Below are 20,254 nucleotides of genomic sequence, written 5' to 3'. Positions count from 1 at the left end.
TCGACGAGTTTTGAGCATTTTATTTACAGTTGGTCTTATCATGACAAAAACACGAAGACAGACACTCGCTCAAGGGAGGGCGAATTTCAGAAGAACTGCAAGGTTCGCTAAACATCAAGGCTATTTCACCAATCTGCACACTGCTTTGTACCATCCCAAATACCATCTCAAACGGGGGGGGGGGGGGGGGGGGCGAAGAAGCAGTGAAATTAAAAAAGTTCGCGCTCCGCGCGATTCACCCCTCATGGTTATTGTTCTGTGTATTATCCGACCGTCCCTTTCTCATTACCTAACATCAACACACTTATTAACAACTTAAAATGCGCTGGAGAATATAGCTAAAAAAATTCACTCAGCCCGCCAACGTATTTTCTACTTCTGATTTGGCCCGCGGAGAAAAATAATTGCCCACCCCTGGCGTAAGCTGTAGGGGAGATGTGGTACCGATGGATCAGTGGGACCGAAAATACTTTGAAAATTCTCTATGATAATTCCATGATTACACTCGGGTGAACTTGTCTACAATTGCATGCTGGCAAAATCTTTCCTCACATACAAAAAAATTCGACGTGCGCGAGCTATGGGGTCTCTCACAGATGATTTTTGTTTTGGGGGGTGTAAAGTAAATTTAGATCGACATATACATTTTTCTTTGTAACCTTCAACACGAACAAACCAGCAATCATTTTTATTGTGAAGTGTAGGGCTTGTATCAGGCTATATAATGGCACCTATTATTTTTTTCAGTACTTTCCTTGAGTGGACGTTTTTTCGATTCATGTATAAAATTCGTAGGGTGGGGACCGATGATACAATAGCCAAATCAAGCAAAATAATCAAGCATACTAATCATGAAACAAATGAAACATGCCTACGTACAGAAAATCTTTATGTAATAATTGCATATGATGTTGTATCGCTATAACGAGGTATTTGGAAGTCACACTGTCGATTTTCGGGCAATATGTATGTACCCTCAAATTTATAAGTCCGAGCCTAAATCGAAACGTGATTTTATGACAACATTTGAGTTAATATTTATTCTAATTTTTGACAGTTGCGACCAAACATTATTCTGTGGCTTGCTGTAGCTTAGATTATAATACTGAGCAAGAAAAGTCGTCACATTTGAGTTTTTACGGGTGTGTCATAGGTCCCGGGGTCGTGTGCTATTGGACCCACCGGGTGGGGACCGATGACACGTTCGAGCAACAAATTTTGAACGTCCATAAATATTTTTTGAAAAGGCGAATATTCATGTATATGTGCGCGATAGGTAGAGCTTGTATCAAAGTGCTGAGCCAGCAAAAGATCTGCTGTTTTCGGCTGAACATTTTGGGGCCAGCGATCATTTTCCAATTTTTGATCCATCGGTACCATATCTCCCCTTCATCTTTTTGCACCGACTTTCCGACAGCATACAGTCTGTCAGTTGCTGGTAAAGCGCAAAGTACAACACACGCGCGTCCACGTAGTTCAGATATCATATGATCGACCGAAAAGATCATCACTCTATGAAATATGCCGGACCTGACGTGTGAAACAGCCGGCCATCCGACAGTCGACGGACATATCCACATTCAAATCAAAATACGAGCAATTTCTACTAAATTATTACTCGACTGCCCTCAAAATTACCGGACCCCGACCTGACCCATCGATATCGCCTCCTGTGACATGCCACCCAATTTTGTGTCGCTTGCTTTTTATACTCTCGTCTTTTACTCTTCATTCAGTGTGCATGCCTCCTCTTTACAGCACCTAGGCCAAGGTGAGCGTCTGATTCCGAAAAGTACTCCAAGTCGTTTCGACAACTTCCTATCTTTTCATTGTATCGTGATTTTGTGGTGTATTGATTAGATAAAAATTGGTAATATACCGAGCTGAACTAAATTGAAGTTACAGGAGAAATACCCGATTACTCAAGGTTGCATCACTCACCTTTTAATAACACATGGCCTGCATTTAGCAAGCTCAATTTCAAGCTAAATTGTAAATTAGATAGGCTTACCATATTTCGGAAATGAAAAAAGAGGACACTTTTTCAGAAATTTCAGACATGCAAAACTGGAGAAGAATTCTCAAAAACAGGTAAATTTCACCCGCTTCATGATCGGTTGACTAAAAAAAAAAAAAAAAAAAAGGTCTTCATTTCGCTCAGAGCTGAAATCACCGCTTTTTCCTCCGAAATACCCGCCGGAGCTTCACTTCTGCGCTAATTTGCGGCATATCACTCGCAATTTCCTCTATATCTGACCTAAATTTTCAAAAAAGAGGACAAAATCTCAAAAAAGAGGACAAAAGGGCGTCCTCCGAGGACACTTTCAAAAAAGTCAAAAAAGAGGACAAATCCTCTTAAAAGAGGACGTATGGTAAGCCTAAAATTAGACCTATATTAATATTTTTACATTTTTTACTGTGATTTTTTTACGATATATTAGTTATCATTTGTGTATTTCTCACGCTTAATAGATCTAACGTGCGAAGACTCTTAAAACGAAATTAGTAAATAAGGTGGCTAGCAAGTATATGGCTTTAATGCATAACTTAGCACGTCAAGTACTGTCTTCATAGGTAATATAATCGACACATGGTAAGATGAAGTTAGAAGTAAGACTGCATTAAAGACTCTCCAGGGATGAATTTGCATCATAGATAGCCTATATGTCCCGATCGATACAACTTAGTACATAAAAAACCACTGGCGATGCATATTTCATTACACTGTCAGTATATCTTGGACAGGATAACTTCCGTTTACTGTGTCAGTGTTCCCGAAAGGCAATATATCGATCGTGGCTATCAGATTTTAGCAGTTCTCGACACCGAAACGTCACTCGACATTGTCGCCCTCGTGGATAAACGCGCGTCTATCTGTCCGCAGATTTCTCGCCATTTGCCCGTCCTGATCACGGTGAAATAGAAGACTAAAAGACCCTGCAAAGACAAATTATGCATTGCAAATTATTGTTGAGTTTTTAGATCGTTTACAGGAATGAATCGACTCCAAGCAGGCTCCCAACCCGTTTATACGGTAGGTTCTTTGGGAAATTTGGAAATACCATATTGGCTCTCCTAATATTTAGACTTTTTAAACAAGTAAGGAAACGTCATTCCAAGTAAAAAAGGCTGGTTTATACCAGTGGTTCTTAACCTTTTTTCTTCCAGCGCCCCCTTTCAAAAATTATCGTGCTCCAGCGCCCCCCAACTTCATATTGTAAGGAATGTAATAAAGACAATGAGTAAGAGGTAGGGTCGTAACAGCACTTCGTTAAACCCCCTAAAAACGATTGCCTTGCGCACCCATAGCGTGATAAACCGAACTTCTGAGGGCTTCGCCCCCACGAACCCCATATCGTGATTTTGATAGTCAGCAAAGTTTGTGTGGCCTGGTCGCCCTAGGTACGAAAATTTTCCATAATGCATGAATGAATAGGTGGTAATTACATATATAAGTCGCTATAAACTTTTTAGCCTCTCAGCCCACGTAATCAGATTTACCAGTAGCACTGAGTGAGCTGTTTTATAGGAAAATAAAGGGCACGTAATTAATAATTAAACATATTCGGGCGTGCTCGCAGGTACAATTATTCGTTACCAGGGCCGTAACAGCACTTCGTCACCCCCCCTCCCGCCCATAAAAAAAAACAAAAAACGTTGGTCCTGGGCCCCCATCGGGTGATAAACCAAACTTCCGGGGACTTCACTCCCAGACCCCCATTAGGCTGTCCGCTATTTGCTGATAGCCTATTAGGTATATACATTGGGTGTCCATTTACTGATGCAGCTATTACTGCCTATTCGCACGAAGTGCGAAAAATTTCACTAATTAATGATTGAATTGGTCAATATCATCGGGAATTGCATGTATTTGAGATCAATTTTTATCCTCTCTCTGCTCACGTAAACACATTTACCGGTAGAGCTGAGTGAGGTGCAATATTCCCTCCAAGCTGCGCACGTGCGCAGTGCTGACACGGTCTCTGCGCACAGAAAATCTACGTTGCGCACAACAAATCCGGAGTTATTACCTTTTTTTAGTCGTTACGCACTGTTGTCCAAGGGTCAGCGCAGTGAGTTGTTGAGTGTGCGCAGACTCATCAAAAGTTAAAGCGAACATTGTGAGGTTTCTTGGAAACTGTAGGGCCCGTTACTAATAATTAAACATATTCGGGCGGGCGAACCCGTTGGAAGACTTCGTTGCATGATGTTATTTCGTGACCCCCTGTCTGCGATATCAATAAATATAGAATCGCTCAACGAGGATATCGCCCAACAGGAATATCCCTGTCGCCCAATCGTACTAAACTAAAAGACGCACACGATTTCAGATTGGTATTTCTCCACTGACATATAATTTTTCCCTGCCAGATGGAATTCGTCTTCTGGGGTTCAGATTGCCAATACAGGAACATTCGGTGTCAGTCATTTAGGCGCCCATGGACAATTAAACCTATATGTATTTTGAAGGCTATATGTAACGAAGTTTTCGGTGTTAATTTGCTCTGAATACTCATTAAGGATATGTCCTATCACCACATCATCTACTGCGAAGCCATTTTTCTCCAGCGCCCCCCATACCGCCCCCCTGAGCCCAGCGCCCCCCATATCGCCCCCTGAGCGTTTCCGCCCCCCTTCAAGATCGCCAGCGCCCCCTGGGGGGCGCTGGGGGCAAGGTTAAGAACCACTGGTTTATACAGTAACCGTCAGTTAGAATGATGAAATGATATGAATAAAACAAAAACAGTAAACATGATAGGACATCAATTACTATTACAAGTCTAGCTATTGTGATAGCTGAGGTCTTCTGAAGTAACATTTGTTGAAAACCCACATTTATACCGATATGTTGATAGCAAAAATTACAAATAATTCTAAATTTTAGTGGCTAATCCAAGAAATGGTTAAATTATCTGCAAAAACTGTGAAAAACAAATTTGACGCGATTCCAGTCCGCAGAAGTAAAGTTATTCCAGTTTTTCCTTCATAATTCTTGTATCACCCTCACCTAATCCTATTTGATTATATACGAGATTTTCAACTCCAGTAGCTTCGCTTCTACCAGTTGGAATTGAGCCAAATTTGCTGTGTATCGGTGAAGTAAAATTTAGGAATACAGTTATTTGATAATAAATTCAAAATTTTCCAACTCTAAGCTTCACTTCTACTCGTTAGAATTGAGCCATATTTGGTCTACAACGTTTTTTAGCCAACATAACAATTCTAGGTAATAGCTCAAAAACTTGAGAACAAGTTATTTTTCAACAACCCGACTCCTTACCTGGAAGGCGTTTGCTATGGTGAAGACCCAACTCATGGCTAGCAAAAACGTGGTGTTGTCAGATGTCAGCATCAAGTATCCGAAAATCCACGACAGTCCCATCGTTGTCGAGAGTGCTGTAGCGGTTGCCACATTCCTCCCCCATCCTGGCTCTTTCTTGGAAGACTTTATCTGTGATGTATAGAGTTGGTGGGTTGGTGAGTTGATCTGTCGATGTTTGTTGATTTTACGAAAATCTATGTACTGTATGGAGATGCGCTGATGCAGTAACGAAGTAGTGTAGATGTGGTACCGATTGATCAAAACTTGGAGATGATCTTTGGCCCAAAAGTTTTCGGACGTTAACAGCAGATCTTTCGCTGGCTCAACACTCTGATACAAGCTCTACCTATCACGCATATATACAAGAATATCCGACTTGAAAAAAATATTTATGAATGTTCAAAATTTGTAGCTCGAACGCATCATCCGTTCCCACCCGGTGTATCCAAATGCACGCGACCCGGGAACCAATGAGACGTACGATCAAGAACTCAAATGTTCCAATTCTTCTTGCTGTGTATTGTGAATGATTGGTCGCAACCGTCAAAAATGAAATCAATAATAACTCATATGTTAGGCCTACCATAAAATCACGTCTCGATTTAGGCTCTAACTTACAAATTTGAAGGTACATCCATATTGCACGTAAATTGACAATTTGACTTCCAAATAGCTCGTTATAGCCATAAAACATCACAGGCCATTATGACATCTATACTGCGTTTCCATGCACGGCCGACGGGCCCGTTTTCGAGAGACTGGGCCGACGTACGAGAGATGTTTTGTTGCGCAGCACACCCACGTCGGCCGACTTGTCGGCCGTCAAGTGAATACTTCGGCTTGGTCGTTCGGCCATGCTTGCGCTGTGCCTTCGATGAGCTGATGGCTATACACTTTTCTTGTCAAATTAAACGTGGCTGACACTCCGGACAGATCTTGGACGCTTTGAGAAATCAGGAATTTAATTATGATTGCAATGGAAGTTAGTAGTACCTTTAGTAGTACCGAGGTCAAGCCGTAGTTTGTATCCATGCAACAGAAAACAACCCCTTGAATTGTAGCAGCAGCGTATCTGAGCAGATTGCCAAAAAGATTTCGGTAACCTAGGGGTAACTCGCAGCAGTACCGGTGCTACTGTACTAACTTCTGTTGCAAGCATGATTAAATTCATGGTTTCTCAATGCGTCCAAGATCTGTCCGGAGTGTCAGCGATGGTTAATTTGATACGAAAGGTGTATTGTAAATAGCCAATTGCAATCAGCTGATCGAAGATACAATGCAAGTAGGGCCGAACGGCTGAGCCGAAGTATTCACTCGATGGCCGACAAGTCGGCCGACGTGGGTGTGCTGCGCAACAAAAATTCTCTCGTTCGTCGGCCGAGTCTCTCGAAAACGAGCCCGTCGACCGTACATGGAAACGCAGTAAAGGATAAATTTATGCGTTGATCTAAATTTATTTTACACCCCCCAAAAAAAACACAAAACATCTGTCAGACACCCCATAACTCGCGCACGTCGAAGTTTTTGTACGTGAGGAAGGATTCTGCCAGCATGCATCTGTAGACAAATTCCCGGAGTGTAATCATGGAATTATTATGGACAATCTTTCAAGTATTTTCGGTCCCAGTGATCCATCGGTACCACATCTCCCTATACTTTTGCTTTTACCGAGTACTCAAGTCGTTTTTTCTTACTCGTACAGCTTACTCAAGTGGTTATGTTTGTTGCCTACATCCAGTCCTACTAAACAGTTTTTAGACAAAATCACTCTCTTTTTGCACCTTGCATTTCGTGGAGTTGGTAGTAGTTTCGGAATATGTATGCATGGCTGTTACGAGTGAAATGATCATGGCTAGTGAACGAAATAGTCACTCTGTCATGGTAACCGAATCTATTTTCGGAGGACTGAATCTATTGTATAGTGTCATTAGTAACTTTGCGTTAGTGGCGAAGATACACTTCCAATTGCGAAAGTGACCATCTGAGATTAACTGCTAAATGAATCCTTTGACCAAATCTAGTTTTTGATACTTATTTGAGTTCTTTGCATATTTGCATTTTCTTTGCTCACTTGACGTAGGATTGACAGGTCTTTGAAATTTCTACTTGTAAGTGTATTTGAGTAGAATTTTACAGCGTTACTTCTACTGGAGTAGAAACTCTGTCTACTTGATCGACTCTGACTGTCTGACGGGTAAGCAATGACGGATTTTAAAGCACAGTACGACAAAAAATGCTACGTTTTCTCATTTCAGTGATTACTCTTGTAATCATTACATTTTAGTTCAGTGGTTCTCAACGGGGGGTCCGCGGACCCCAAGGGGTCCGTGAAGCAATTCCAGGTGGTCCGCGAAACCTCCGAATTTGAAAAAGGGTTGATAACCTAATTTTATTTTTTGATTTGGAGAAATTACCAGCAGTTTCGCTACATGACTGCTAAAACTTCAGGTCTTCCATAAAGAGAATTACCGTCGGAGATAAAATGTTCTACTGTGCAAACTCATCGTCCAATTGCCAATAGCCTACTGATTTAAACATTGCTGTTTAGAGATTTTATGTTGGGGTTTCGGAATAAATTCGTTTGTAAAAAAATCCATTTTCTCCTGTGATATACATAACCGCTATTCCAGAATAACTTGAAGATGAACTGCTAGATAGAAATGACTATACTGGACGTTATATTGGTGTCATAGGTTGCGATCATACCCGAAAGTTGGTTATCTTAAGACTACTCCTAGTCGTTTCGGCATCTTCCTATCATACATTGTATTGCAGTCTTGTGATTATTTTCGAAGTGATGAAATTTTACTAATAAACTTGAACTTGATTACAAGGTGTCGTCGGAAGCGTTCCGCGTTATTATTACATTCGCTACCACATATCTTTGTCTAAATTACTGGATTTTCAGCACTCTTTCATATCAAATTGACGGCGCCGATTTTCAAATCACGGCCGTGCATTTCAAGGAATACAGCTACAAAATTTGAAATAACAAAATACTGCCCCAGTTCTACATGAATAGTGTGATGTTATTTTCAAGAAGGCTCGTTTTAGTGCAGTTCATCACTATAGCCTAGAGTTAATATTTGCACATGACAGATGACAGTTGCACTATCATGGAGCTAAATTTGAACTGGGACCGCGGGGATCCGTGACAGTCCAAAGGGGGTCCGTTAAGACAAAAAGGTTGAGAACCCCCGCCTTAGTTGTTCTAAGTCAAAATATATCAAAGGGCATCGGCGTGCTATCATAGGCTCAATAAAGACAATTAATTGTCTATAAATCGCGAGAATGATATGACATGGTGATAGAGAAGAAAACAATAATATTTGATGTTACAAATATCTGGTTTGAATAATTTCAGTAGGCCTACCACAGTGATAGAGTGGAATGGCACGCCTACAACCCGCGAATTTTTTTCAACTGCAGTTCGAATACGGTGTTATTCTGAGAGATATAGCTGCTGCGAAAAATACTTGCACAGTTTCAATTTTATTTTGAGACCACAACATATTTAGAGAGCAGCGCCCTTTATATAAGATAATTAATTGACCCTGCATCACCTCAACTGAATGTGCAAATGGGTGTATTCTCGTTTACAGACTCTTTAAGGTATAAAGCTTACTATACAATTGCATAATACATATGTAAATATAGTCCGTTGAGCTTAAATCATGTTTTCACTTCGATTATTCGAATGTTCAAGGTGGTGGCGTCATATTTGGTGATACGGTGGTTGATATACAAAGCTATTTTGTAATCACTAATAGTTGCTGACGATACCCCTGACGAGTGTCAGCCGAAACTAGGTGGGTTCATTTCAATGTCAATATATTAATCAATAGTATTCCAACTTACATTGGACACTATGAATATCACACTCACCTGATCCCTTCTGCAAGTCACTTTCGGAATGACGATGCAAAAAATGACGATATTGCATAGCAGCAAGATTCCCACAATGAGCAGAAATCCGAAATATAACGAGTGGTGACGTAACCAGCAGAAGTTTGAAGCTTTGTACGACGATAATTCATTTTCTGTGCACAAAAAACGGCTTATATTAGAAAGAAACTGTTGTCGAAAGTCGCGTTTCCGATTACGGTTTGAATTCTATATCCCGGATACCGAGTCTTAAAAACATCAACTCGCGTAAAAGCTTTTCTTGGTTACAATTACTCGGCTTTACTAAATAATACTATTAATTTCCCTTAAATTCTTCCTCAAGGTACAAGCCTAAGGCAAACTCATGGCCACCGGTGTGATCCTATAATAATCAATAAGTAGGCTAGTCTACATTTGTAATCAATTGTAATTTGCAGGTTGCCCGGCATTTGAGCATGCGTAATAATGAGAAACTGCTCGTGATATTTCAGCATGTGACTTTATAACTGAAAAATCGAATCCTAATTCCTCATAAACTATTATCCAAACTGTAGCACCAACCCCATTCTAACCGCAAATCAAACCTGAACCAAATCCTTTAACGAAATGCTCAAGAGTGACGCGCACTCAAGCTTCCAGCTTCACTATAACTGGTGGAAATGTTCGACTGCATGCACACATGGCATTGTTGTTTTGATGTCAATGGTTGTTATGATGTGAGTCGCAATTTTTTATTGACTCGAATCGTTATTCTAAAATTATATAGACTCGAGTCAATTTGTGGATTGACTCGATTTGTACTCAAGTCACTACGCATGACTCGGTCAATTCCTATGACTCAGGACATTCTTACCTCTAACGGGAATTGATTATAGTCTCATTCTCATGTATCACGATTAGGGCTGGGCAAAATGATTCGAGTACTCGAATCTGAATCGAGTAGTAATTTTAATGATTCGAGTCGAGTAGTAAAAGACGATTTTTTCGAGTACTGAAATTATACGGTCCTCGCAACTGAAAGTTGATTTACTGACGAGAATTATAGTTTTGATACTATTTTCCACTGAGGAAGTCGTGAAACCTTGATTGGCCGTGTTTTAGCATACCAGGCACAATACAAAGCTACGAACGTTACTGGAAATAACACATTTCCGAAGTCATTATCATCCAACAAAATTGTTAAGAAGTGCAATGAAATCGGTATGGTCAAAAAAATACCAAAGCATCTTTAATGTGATGGATAACAGGCATTACGTTCTTTGTGGTGGCATAAAAGGTTCATATTTGGACTTCGACATACTACATCCTGTTGTGACGTCATAATGAGTGATACTCGATTACTCGACTCGACTCGAAGCATATTACGTGATTCAGAATCGAATCACTCAGGTACTCGATTTTGCCCAGCCCTAATCACGATCCTGTACTTGAAAAATAGGCCCAGAATCTTGTTTTATATCTTTGAATAAACATGCGAAAAGCAGAGTTGATCAGTAACATATTACTTGAACTTTTCGAAGTACTTGAGGTGGATTTTGGGCGCTTCTTCGATATACGCCCCAGATCGAAACAGTGTTCCCCATGACAAGAAGAAATGTTTCACATGAACACAATAAAATTTATAAACCTTCTGCCTTTGTTGTGGAAGGGGGGATATTATGGTTGGAGGAGAGGGGGATATTAGGGCCGAGGAGGGAGGATTTTGGGTTGCAGGAGAGGGGGAGAGGGGGGATATTGGGGTTCGAGGAATGATGGATATTAGGGTTGGGATAGGGCGATATTAGGGTTGCAGGAGAGGGGGGTATTAGGGTTGGGGAAGTGGGGGGAGGGGGGTATTAGGGTTAGGGGAGTGGGTTAGAGTTAGTGTTAGAGCTGGGTTGGGATTACGATTAGGGTGTCCCAAGATTAGGTTTGGGGTGAGGGATACGATATCCAACTCTAATATACCCCAACCCTAATATCCCACACTCTCCCTACCGTAATATCCCCCCAACCTCATCTTGGGATACCCTAACCCCAACTTTGACCCTAACCCTCATCCAACCCTAATATCCGTCTCTCCACAGGCAAAATAACAATTTATTTTGACGTTTATAAAATTTGATCGTGTTCATTGGAAACACTTGCTGGTGACATGTGAAACACTGTTTCGATCATGGGCGTATATTGAAGAAGCCCCGGATTTTGCCTACTCGCACTACTTCCTCAAGTAGTTATGATTTTGGACTAATTCTACTTGTACTTCAGATATTTTTGGCAAAACTATGTCTGGAATACTTACTTTTGAATCCCTATATCTACTTCTACTTGAGTAGAAATTTACGGCGTTACTGCCACTTGAGTACCGACTGTGACCACTTCGACCGCCTCTGGTTAAGAGTGAGAAAAATGAGTGAAACTGGGGCCTTAGACATCACCCAAGAATTTAAAATAGTTATAGTTAAACCTGCCTTGAACTCAATAATGTACCGTAAACACTATAACTTGGGTTCGAAATCGAGTCTCAACACTACAACTAGGACTCGACCCGTTGTCCCACGATTTGGACTCGGACTTGACCCGATGAAGAACTGAAAATGACTCGGCTTGACTCGAGTCAAAACCATAAAAGTAACTCGGAACCTTGTGTGACTCGGAACCTTTGTGACTTGACCGTAATCATGGTTCCGACTACTATGGTAATTTACGCCAGGCCGTAATCTGCCGATTTATGGAACGGCTCAATTTAGTTTTAAGCTTTTATAAGACGCACGGCGGAGAATAGCCTAATATATAAGCCTGCAACACCTCGGTCGGATTCGAACTCATAACTCATAGATGATGTACAGGGTTGTATCCAAGTCACAAGGTTCCGAGTCATGAGTAAATTTAAATTTTGTAGTTTTAACTCGAGTCAGGTCGAGTATTTGTCGACTCGCCACAGCGTCAAGTCCGAGCTCAAGTCATGTTGCAAAGGGTCGAGTCTGAGTCCGAGTCATAGTGTCCACTGTTTATGATCGGGTTCAAGTCAGGTGCAACTCACTTTTTGTGAAGTCTTTATTGGGTGATATCAAAGGCCTCACATCTTAATATACTCATTTTCATCATTCATAACATAATTATGCAAACAGATAATATACAATTTTTGGGCTATTTTTCTATTATCTGTCCTGGGACATGAGACTTGGATCAATTCATACAGAACGTTGTGATTATTATGACGTGGTCGAGTCAACAAAACATTGCGACTCGAGTCATTATAATCTTGCTGTTGCCAGCTGTTGCAAGTATCACTTCGCTATATGTAGCCACTGACTTGCATGCTGCTAATCAATATATTTCAATCGCACCTGGTAGATTTGCATCAATATAGCCAAGCGTTATTCCAGCGTTCAATGCAACAACTACGAGAGGAACTCCATATGCAACAAGAGAAGCGAGGCCGAGTTTGAAGTTTCTTCCGTATGACACCATAATCTAGGAAAAGAGTTTCATATTATATGCGCATTATAACGGGGACTCTACTGAATCGTACAAGTAGTTGGTTATGTTATAGGTAAGCTATATAACCCAAGTAGCGTATAGGCGTAATGCATAGTAATATATAAAAATAATTGCAGGCATAATTACAAGTGAAAGACTGAGTGATGAAATATATCAGAGCTTTTCAACCTGAGGGATGGTATACGCACTTGTGCGAATGAACACATTTGCAATGGGAATGACGAAGGTGGTACATGCGAATGAAAATCCGGATGAGTGCGGATGAAAATCGTGAATAATTGTTCATATTTCTGACGTGGAATAATTCAGATATACTGAATAGGAAATTCGAGGGCAGTGTAACTTTTGCAGTTGCGACGCAATTGCAAAAACTTGTTTGACTTACAACACACCACTAATCGCAGCTTTGACAATAACTTTGCCTCTCACAAGCCGTGGTGGATAAATATTTTCGCACTATAATTATTACGTAACGAAAAGCCCGGTTTGAAAGCCGGCATAGTGCCAGACATACAGTGTATCACCCGTCTGAGCCGGCGACATGCTGGAAAAAATGACGTCAAATTGATTTTCTGCTTTCTTTCGTAATAACTGTTTGATTAGCGATAGGCACGAGGATAGTAATAAACACGATCATTACATACTCACACAAGTTTTACTGCAAACCTTCAACATCTATTTAAGTATGGGCCGCAAAGGGTATCATTTTGGGTCGACACGGTGTCAGAGCTATCTGTTAACATGGATGTAATATTTGTTAAATTCATTGCAAAAAATCCTGCGATAGTTTTTACATATCCAAGGTCACTGTGTTGGGTACTATAGCCAATAAGCGAGACACACAGAAAATATGGCTTGATCATGAGAATCTGTCGACCTTTGGTTTGAATTCATGATAAGATTTGTCCGACTGGTTTTTCTGGAAAACATGGTCGAAGACCGTTGAGATGAACTACAGTGTAGGGGTGTGCAACGAGCGAGTTCAGGTCTATGAGACTCATTCATTTCGAGGCCAACCCCTACTGCGCCGGAGCACATGAACACGTAAAGTTTTGCGTAGACAAACCTCCAACACGGTAGTAGGAACACGACTCCCAGATGTCTGTGCGCCTCTCAGTGGCTGGCATCTCATTACAAGAAGTCGTAGGGTGTGGAATGTTTCAATTCTAGGCATATGCATTGAAAATAGCGTGCTAGATTAATTACAACTAATATTCCTCCGCGAAATTTTCGTCAAAACTTTTTAATAGAGAATACTGATTGATTAAACTCCTCTCCTAATTCTTACTTGTGCGAAGTCTCTATAGATGACATAACCGTAAACAGACGTCCAAGACCATGTCGCAAGAAAGGAGTACTGCATCGCAATTGTCAGCGCTGTACAGCCACTGCTACTATCCGTCTGAATTAGGAAGGAAAAATAAGATCAAATATCAGTAGGTGGGCGCATCAAACTGACTCATATGTCTCGAATATGGTTGACTTTTACAATAGATTTTTAAATAAAATCCTATGGTTTGTACTTTATCCGGTCGCCCAAGAGAAATTGTCTAAGCCGATATCTGACAATGAACATGCGAGTTGATGAATGAACCTCAGTTCTGTGTTGATTTCAGGTAACCAGTTATTTCGCAATGTACAAGCATAATTTATCAATATATCATTATCGGCAGCATCTCCCATAATGTAGAAATTACTAGGGATGGTGCGAACCCCTAAAAGTTTCAGTAAAGTGATAGGCTATATATGTACATTGTACATGTTCAATTCATTGTACACGATACCTAGCTACGACTCAGGCCACATTATGCCATATTGTTGAATTACATGCTGACGTTTTGAGCGTCGCCTAATGTAATAACTAGAGCAATCAAATGCTATAATAAAATCAATATCTAACGACGCTTTGCCAACAATTTCGACGAGGACTCGCAAGGGAATATAAGCCTACGTCTTAACGGTCAAGGCCATACCGGAAAATGGATTTTGCGTCTGACTATTGCTGCATTGATATTGAGCAGAGTATTAAAAAATGGTTTGTATATGGGGTTGCATTAAAAAAAAACAATTTAAAACAAATATCCTTGAAACAAGGCCCAAATTTAAAACAGTTTTTAAAGCCATTTCGTCACGCATATTCAATTGTGACGCCATAGTGGATTGACATTGACAATTGAAAATATAGGGTAAATGTAGCTCCTTTGACGAAATATCTGCACTATTAATGTTGACTATTTTGACGGTTCCAACCATTCCATATCGATATAAGTCGGCTATATCGGGTGGTTATTGTCCGTAGACTCATACGACATGTTTTTTGAAAAGTATTTACACAATTATGGTATAATTTTACAACTAAAAAACACAAAAAAACATTGTTTAAAACACTGTTTGAATCAAAGTGTTTTGAAACACCGATTGTAGTAAATGCAACCCTATTTGCATACTTGCGACCGATATTACCCCACAAACAAAATATCCAGTAGCCAACATCAAGTCGCTCGGACTTGATTCCTTATATCAATTTACTGATTGTTTGAAGAAGCACATCATTCACTAACTTCTCACATATAGTGTATTTCGTTCTTGGTGTTGTGTGATTGCGGGTCAAGCAGAAAGTCACTAAATATTCACAAACGGAATGCAGAATATTTCGAGCAAAATTTTGTAACAAAGCAAGTATAATTTTGAGATTAGCAAGGTGCATACTCGTTTGGTGTTGTTTTTCAAAGCTGCCATTACCATACACCAAGGTTCGTTTGTGAACGTGAACCTCTGAATTTCTGAGGTTCACACACAGAACGCGTGAACGTGAACCTTACGTTCACACCATCCCTAGAAATTACTTTCATGGATAGTTTTTCACGTATATATAATATCGTATTGGACTCGTTGCGTATGAAATCAAGGGCCAATTTATCACCCATGACCAGATTTGTACAAACCACGAATCTTGCGGTTTCTTTAGTAGTTCTACATCTAGTTCTAGTTGCGAGTTTTGGAAAGTGGGCACTTTAATTCAAGTTCTAGTTTCGGATTTTGAAAAGTGAGTAGATCTAGTTCTAGTTGCCCATGAAAAAGAATTTATTTGACGAATAAATAGAAAATACGGTTTGTCGATTGACGTGAATGGGGTTGCATTTAAAACAAAAATAAATTTAAAACAAATATTTTAAAACGAGGCCCTAATTTAAAACATGATTTGTATTGTTTTTTTATTGCTATTTTTCAGGCCATGACGTCAAGAATATTCAATTGTGACGTCATAGTAGATTGACATTGACAATTGAAAATATAGGGTAAAAAAAGCTCAATTATGGCAAAATTTTACAACTTCAAAAAACACAATTTTCTTTTTTAAATACCATTTTTAAAACACTGTTTAAGGTATGTTTTGAACAAAGTGTTTAAGAACACCGTTTGTTTTAAATGCAACCATAGACGTGAATTGTGATACTGCTATTTTGTTGTGATGTTCTTGCAATAATCGCTAGCTTATCTCTAGTCATCATTGCTGACAGTACTGTAGACTAGAGCTGGATTTTGGGGGTCGAAAACCCTCTCATTTCCAACTTTGTTCATGTGAAAAACCGATCCGATTCCGATAAACTTGAAGTGAGTGGCTTCCTTCGTGATTAAATCTGGTTATAGGTGTTTTAGTTTGTTGCGGATTTTCAAAGGTCGTTAGTTCTTGTTCTAGTTGTGAGGTTTAAAAATTGAGTAGTTTTAGTTCTATATGCGATTTTCGGAAAGTGGGCAATTCTAGTTGTAGCCCCAGTCGCAATTTTCAAAAAGTGAGTGGTTCTAATTCTAGTTGCTCATTTTGAAAATCCATAGTACTTTGTACAAGTCTGGCCATGACGCGCCAACATGAACACACAGAAAACGCTATGAAAGCGACGTACGTACCTTGTCAACTCCAAAAAGGAAGAGCGCTAATGCGACGGACAAACAGACGCAAATATTGACAAGAATGCGCATCTGATATTTTCCTCTCAGCTTCCTATAAAATAAAATCGACATCAATGTTTTACGAATATGGACCCGTAGACAATCTAGCTAAATGAATTGTACGTTAAAAATGAAAATTAGCCGAGGTCAAGTAAGTGATGTAGGACCCAGACATGGGTTGATTACTTTATGAATGTAATCGATTGCGATTACGATTACTTCGGAATCACGCGATTACGATTACGATTACGATTACAGCAAAATCAGGAAGTAGTCGATTACGATTACGATTACATTGAAAAAGTAATCACGATTACATTTGTTTTGCTTAGGACTATTATCTTAAATGATATATGGGAAGACAATACAAGGATTGCGATGAAAAGGCTTAATGAGATATCAACTTTCTTCATACGTCTTGCGTCATTTGCTTATTACGTCATAATATATCAATTGCCAACTTTATAGTGGATGATTTATCGCATCCAGCGATTTGCATTATTGCCAGGTCTTTACCTGCCGCACCCCAAATTCCTTAATAGAGTGGGGAGCGTGCTCGAAGGGGACTCAAAAGTATTTCGTAAACCAACATATATTATAGAGTATTTTCGATAATTTAATTAATTCTTGAAAATGTTTTTCGAGCTTTGCGATTCAAATGTCTCTAGTACAAGGGTCACCAACGCGGACCAAATGAGTCGCCCGCGGTCGCTGTAGTAGTGGTGGCTTTTGGGGAGGGTGAGTTGGCCGGTCGCCGGGGGGGGCTGGTCGAAGGGCTCCCCTTTTTGGATTATACGCTTTTTCCAAGGATAATAACGAATAAACATGGAAATCCGTGTAAAGCAAGAATCGGATGCCGTACAGATGTGTCAATCATCATCAAATCTCTGCATTTGTTAGAAAAGTACCATATCCCGATAATAATTACGTCTCTGCATGCGGTAGAGCTACTTAGTTTTAATGTAGTCTATCCTTGCACACATAAAAAATAGACATGACCGAATTCAGCACCTCGCCAAACCTTGATAGATAGATAATAATAACAGATGCGAAAGGGGGGTCTGGGGGGCGAAGCCCTCCATAAGTTACGGATAGATACTTATAGGAGCCCCCCGGTAAGTCTCGCCCAGTCCCCCCCCGTTCGTATGGCCACCACTGCGTTGTTGCAAATATCCAAATGAGATATTTGAAAGTTGAAGCTCGTTTCATATGAGCAGCAGTTGAACATGGGTCGGCTGACGCCAAGGAACATACGAACGCAGTCGCTCGGGGCATTGCTTGTTTTCGCCCACGCGGCGGCTCAATGGGAATCTATAGTTAATATTCCCGAGTCTAGACGCCGAGATTGGCGCTTCTGCGCGCACTGCAGCAACGCAACTGAGCTTGGAGGAGCTGGTGTGAGTCCCTGCGAGTGAGCGTTTTTTATTCTTGGTAAGGGGTGGAAACCCGGCCCAGTGCTCTGATTGTCTAACTCTAAGTGACGAACTCCAACTGAACATGGATAAACGACGGGAGTACGTGGTACCCCGTCGGTCGTCACAATAATCAGTACACACTACACAAGAAGTAACTTTTTGCTTCAAAACAGTTGGGGACCCCTGCTCCAGTAGATAGCTGGGTTTGAAATGCATACCTCTTCCCTTCAAAAAAATATACATAGGCTATATTTTATGGGAACAGGCATTTCGGAGCCGGTCATTAGCGCGCCACGATCCCACAACACACCAAAAGACATATGCAGTTTCGGCCAACACGCCACTCCACGGCATGTGATACCAAAGAAATACCTTGGCCGAAACTTAGGGTATTCGACCATTGTCAATAGCCGCGCTGGGTGGGCGTGACTTATAACTCCTGTCCTTCCAATCTGGACCCACAATGCAAATGTCACCCGGTGCATCCACAAAGGAAGAAAGCCATGACAATTTGTGTGTGCGTCTCACAAAAGATATTCTTTTAGTCTGCTACGTTTGGGCGAGTACAATATCTTTTGATTATACAACGGACTGGAGGTGGCGAATTAACAACATAAAGTCATTATAACAACATACCAGATGCTATGAATATGAATTACGTGCCCCAGCTTTACAAGTAAATCTGACACTCGGGGCTCAGAGAGGTTATAAATGAATAGTAATATAATGCAATTACCAATATTATTGACGAAATTCAGTATTGAAAATTGACCAACGATTAGACAGGGGAATTGCTGATTCTAGCTACAACCCACGCTAACATGTCAGGCTATATCAGCGGATGGTTATGGCGCAAGTCCAAATGCTAAGTAACGAACTGTGAAATAACGATTGACGCCCGTTTCAAGTAGTTATATGAGAATAAGATATAGTTAACATAAAAATTCTGCCTTCAACTTAATACATATACAGCGAGCTGTTATTTATTTGTAATGCTCCGTTGTGGAAACTGTAATGTTTTATTCGACGAGTACAACATTCCGAATCTTCGTCAGGTGCACGTGCGTACGTAGGCCTCCTGCTCGCCAAGCAGCAATGGTAAACTGCGTTTAACTAAGCACAACCAAGCATTAATAAGTTACTATTTGAAACTATAGGCAGAGTGGTGATCAATATCCTGCTGCGAGGTAGCGGCTTCTGTAGTGAATTGATAACATGATATACACCACGAGAGGTGTTCTTACAATCACACTACAATGTCCATCGCATGTCTGTTTACTATGTGGGGATACTTCTTACGCAATGACGAGCGGAGCTAATACTTCTTACGTAATAATGAGTCAGTGGCGTTTGAAAACAGACTTTGTGCTATCGCTAACGTGGTACATTATCTCATTCTTGTTCACGAATATTCAGTTCATGTCATAGTCCTTGTACAAACAAAAAGTAATCGTTCTTTCACAAAAAAATCGATTAGATATGGGAAGTAGTCGATTACGATTACGATTTCTTCAGATTTTTTTCGAATGTAATCGATTGCGATTACGATTACTTAAAAATGCTGTAATCGTCGTAATCGATTACGATTACTAATCGCGATTACCCCATGTCTGGTAGGACCATATGAAAATATAATGCAATAAATCTCTAGTCACGTACATGAATGGAAGAAGTATCAACTAGTACAGTGACACAGCTATTCCTAAATTAGATTAGTCAGCGTAAAAATAATTTACTCAATTGGTCAATGAGATTTCACTTGCATGGGCACTGGGCGCTAAATCTGATGTGGTTATTTTAAGAACGGGAGTCTACAAATTACCAAGGTTCGTATGCATAACACCACCGGGAACGGGGAATGTACGCATCATCACTACACATTATATGCGTTTATCAATGACCCCGGCTTACAACTAACTCTAAATTTAGAAATATTCTGCTGCTTTTGTTGTTCCTCATTTCTCACATATACCGACAAATAGGCTGCATATTAACTTCATTCATTCTTATTTGACATAGAATGTAAATGACCAAGGATACCACGCTACAATTACAGAACGGATTTGTATAACATCGTGGACTGGAATGTAGTATGGAGTCTCACAAAAAGGACATTGCTATTTACATCAGAATCATGTTACACAATCATTGATTATACCGACCATAAATCGTTGGTAAACGGCTGGCTGGAGGATTT

General features: G+C 40.3%; 1 protein-coding gene across 1 annotated transcript; it reads right to left on the bottom strand.

The window, feature by feature from the left end:
* Nucleotides 1-2,519: 2,519 nt before the first annotated feature.
* Nucleotides 2,520-17,028, bottom strand: LOC145448652 (adhesion G-protein coupled receptor G7-like). Its single transcript, XM_080327097.1, has 6 exons — nucleotides 16,601-17,028; nucleotides 13,980-14,093; nucleotides 12,538-12,664; nucleotides 9,209-9,363; nucleotides 5,282-5,452; nucleotides 2,520-2,937 (listed from the first exon to the last, which is right to left on the bottom strand). Exons 1-6 carry the CDS (start codon nucleotides 16,712-16,714, stop codon nucleotides 2,803-2,805), a joined length of 816 nt encoding a protein of 271 aa, XP_080183223.1. The 5' UTR covers nucleotides 16,715-17,028; the 3' UTR covers nucleotides 2,520-2,802.
* Nucleotides 17,029-20,254: the final 3,226 nt, after the last annotated feature.

Source organism: Botryllus schlosseri, chromosome 10, assembly GCF_051294905.1.
Source record: "Botryllus schlosseri isolate E-star chromosome 10, Bs_hap1, whole genome shotgun sequence".
Lineage (NCBI taxonomy): Eukaryota > Metazoa > Chordata > Ascidiacea > Stolidobranchia > Styelidae > Botryllus > Botryllus schlosseri.
The sequence above is the reverse complement of the archived record's forward strand: the minus strand, read 5'-3'. Positions and strand labels throughout refer to the sequence as shown.

Excerpts from the sequence above, each read along its gene's own strand:
- LOC145448652 (XM_080327097.1), bottom strand. The coding sequence starts at position 16,714 with ATGTCGATTTTATTTTATAGGAAGCTGAGAGGAAAATATCAGATGCGC. Across the intron at positions 9,364-12,537 it reads TATTGATGCAAATCTACCAG|AAAATGAATTATCGTCGTAC; the intron begins GTGCGATTGAAA and ends TTTTGTGCACAG. Across the intron at positions 2,938-5,281 it reads CCATAGCAAACGCCTTCCAG|GGTCTTTTAGTCTTCTATTT; the intron begins GTAAGGAGTCGG and ends TTGTCTTTGCAG.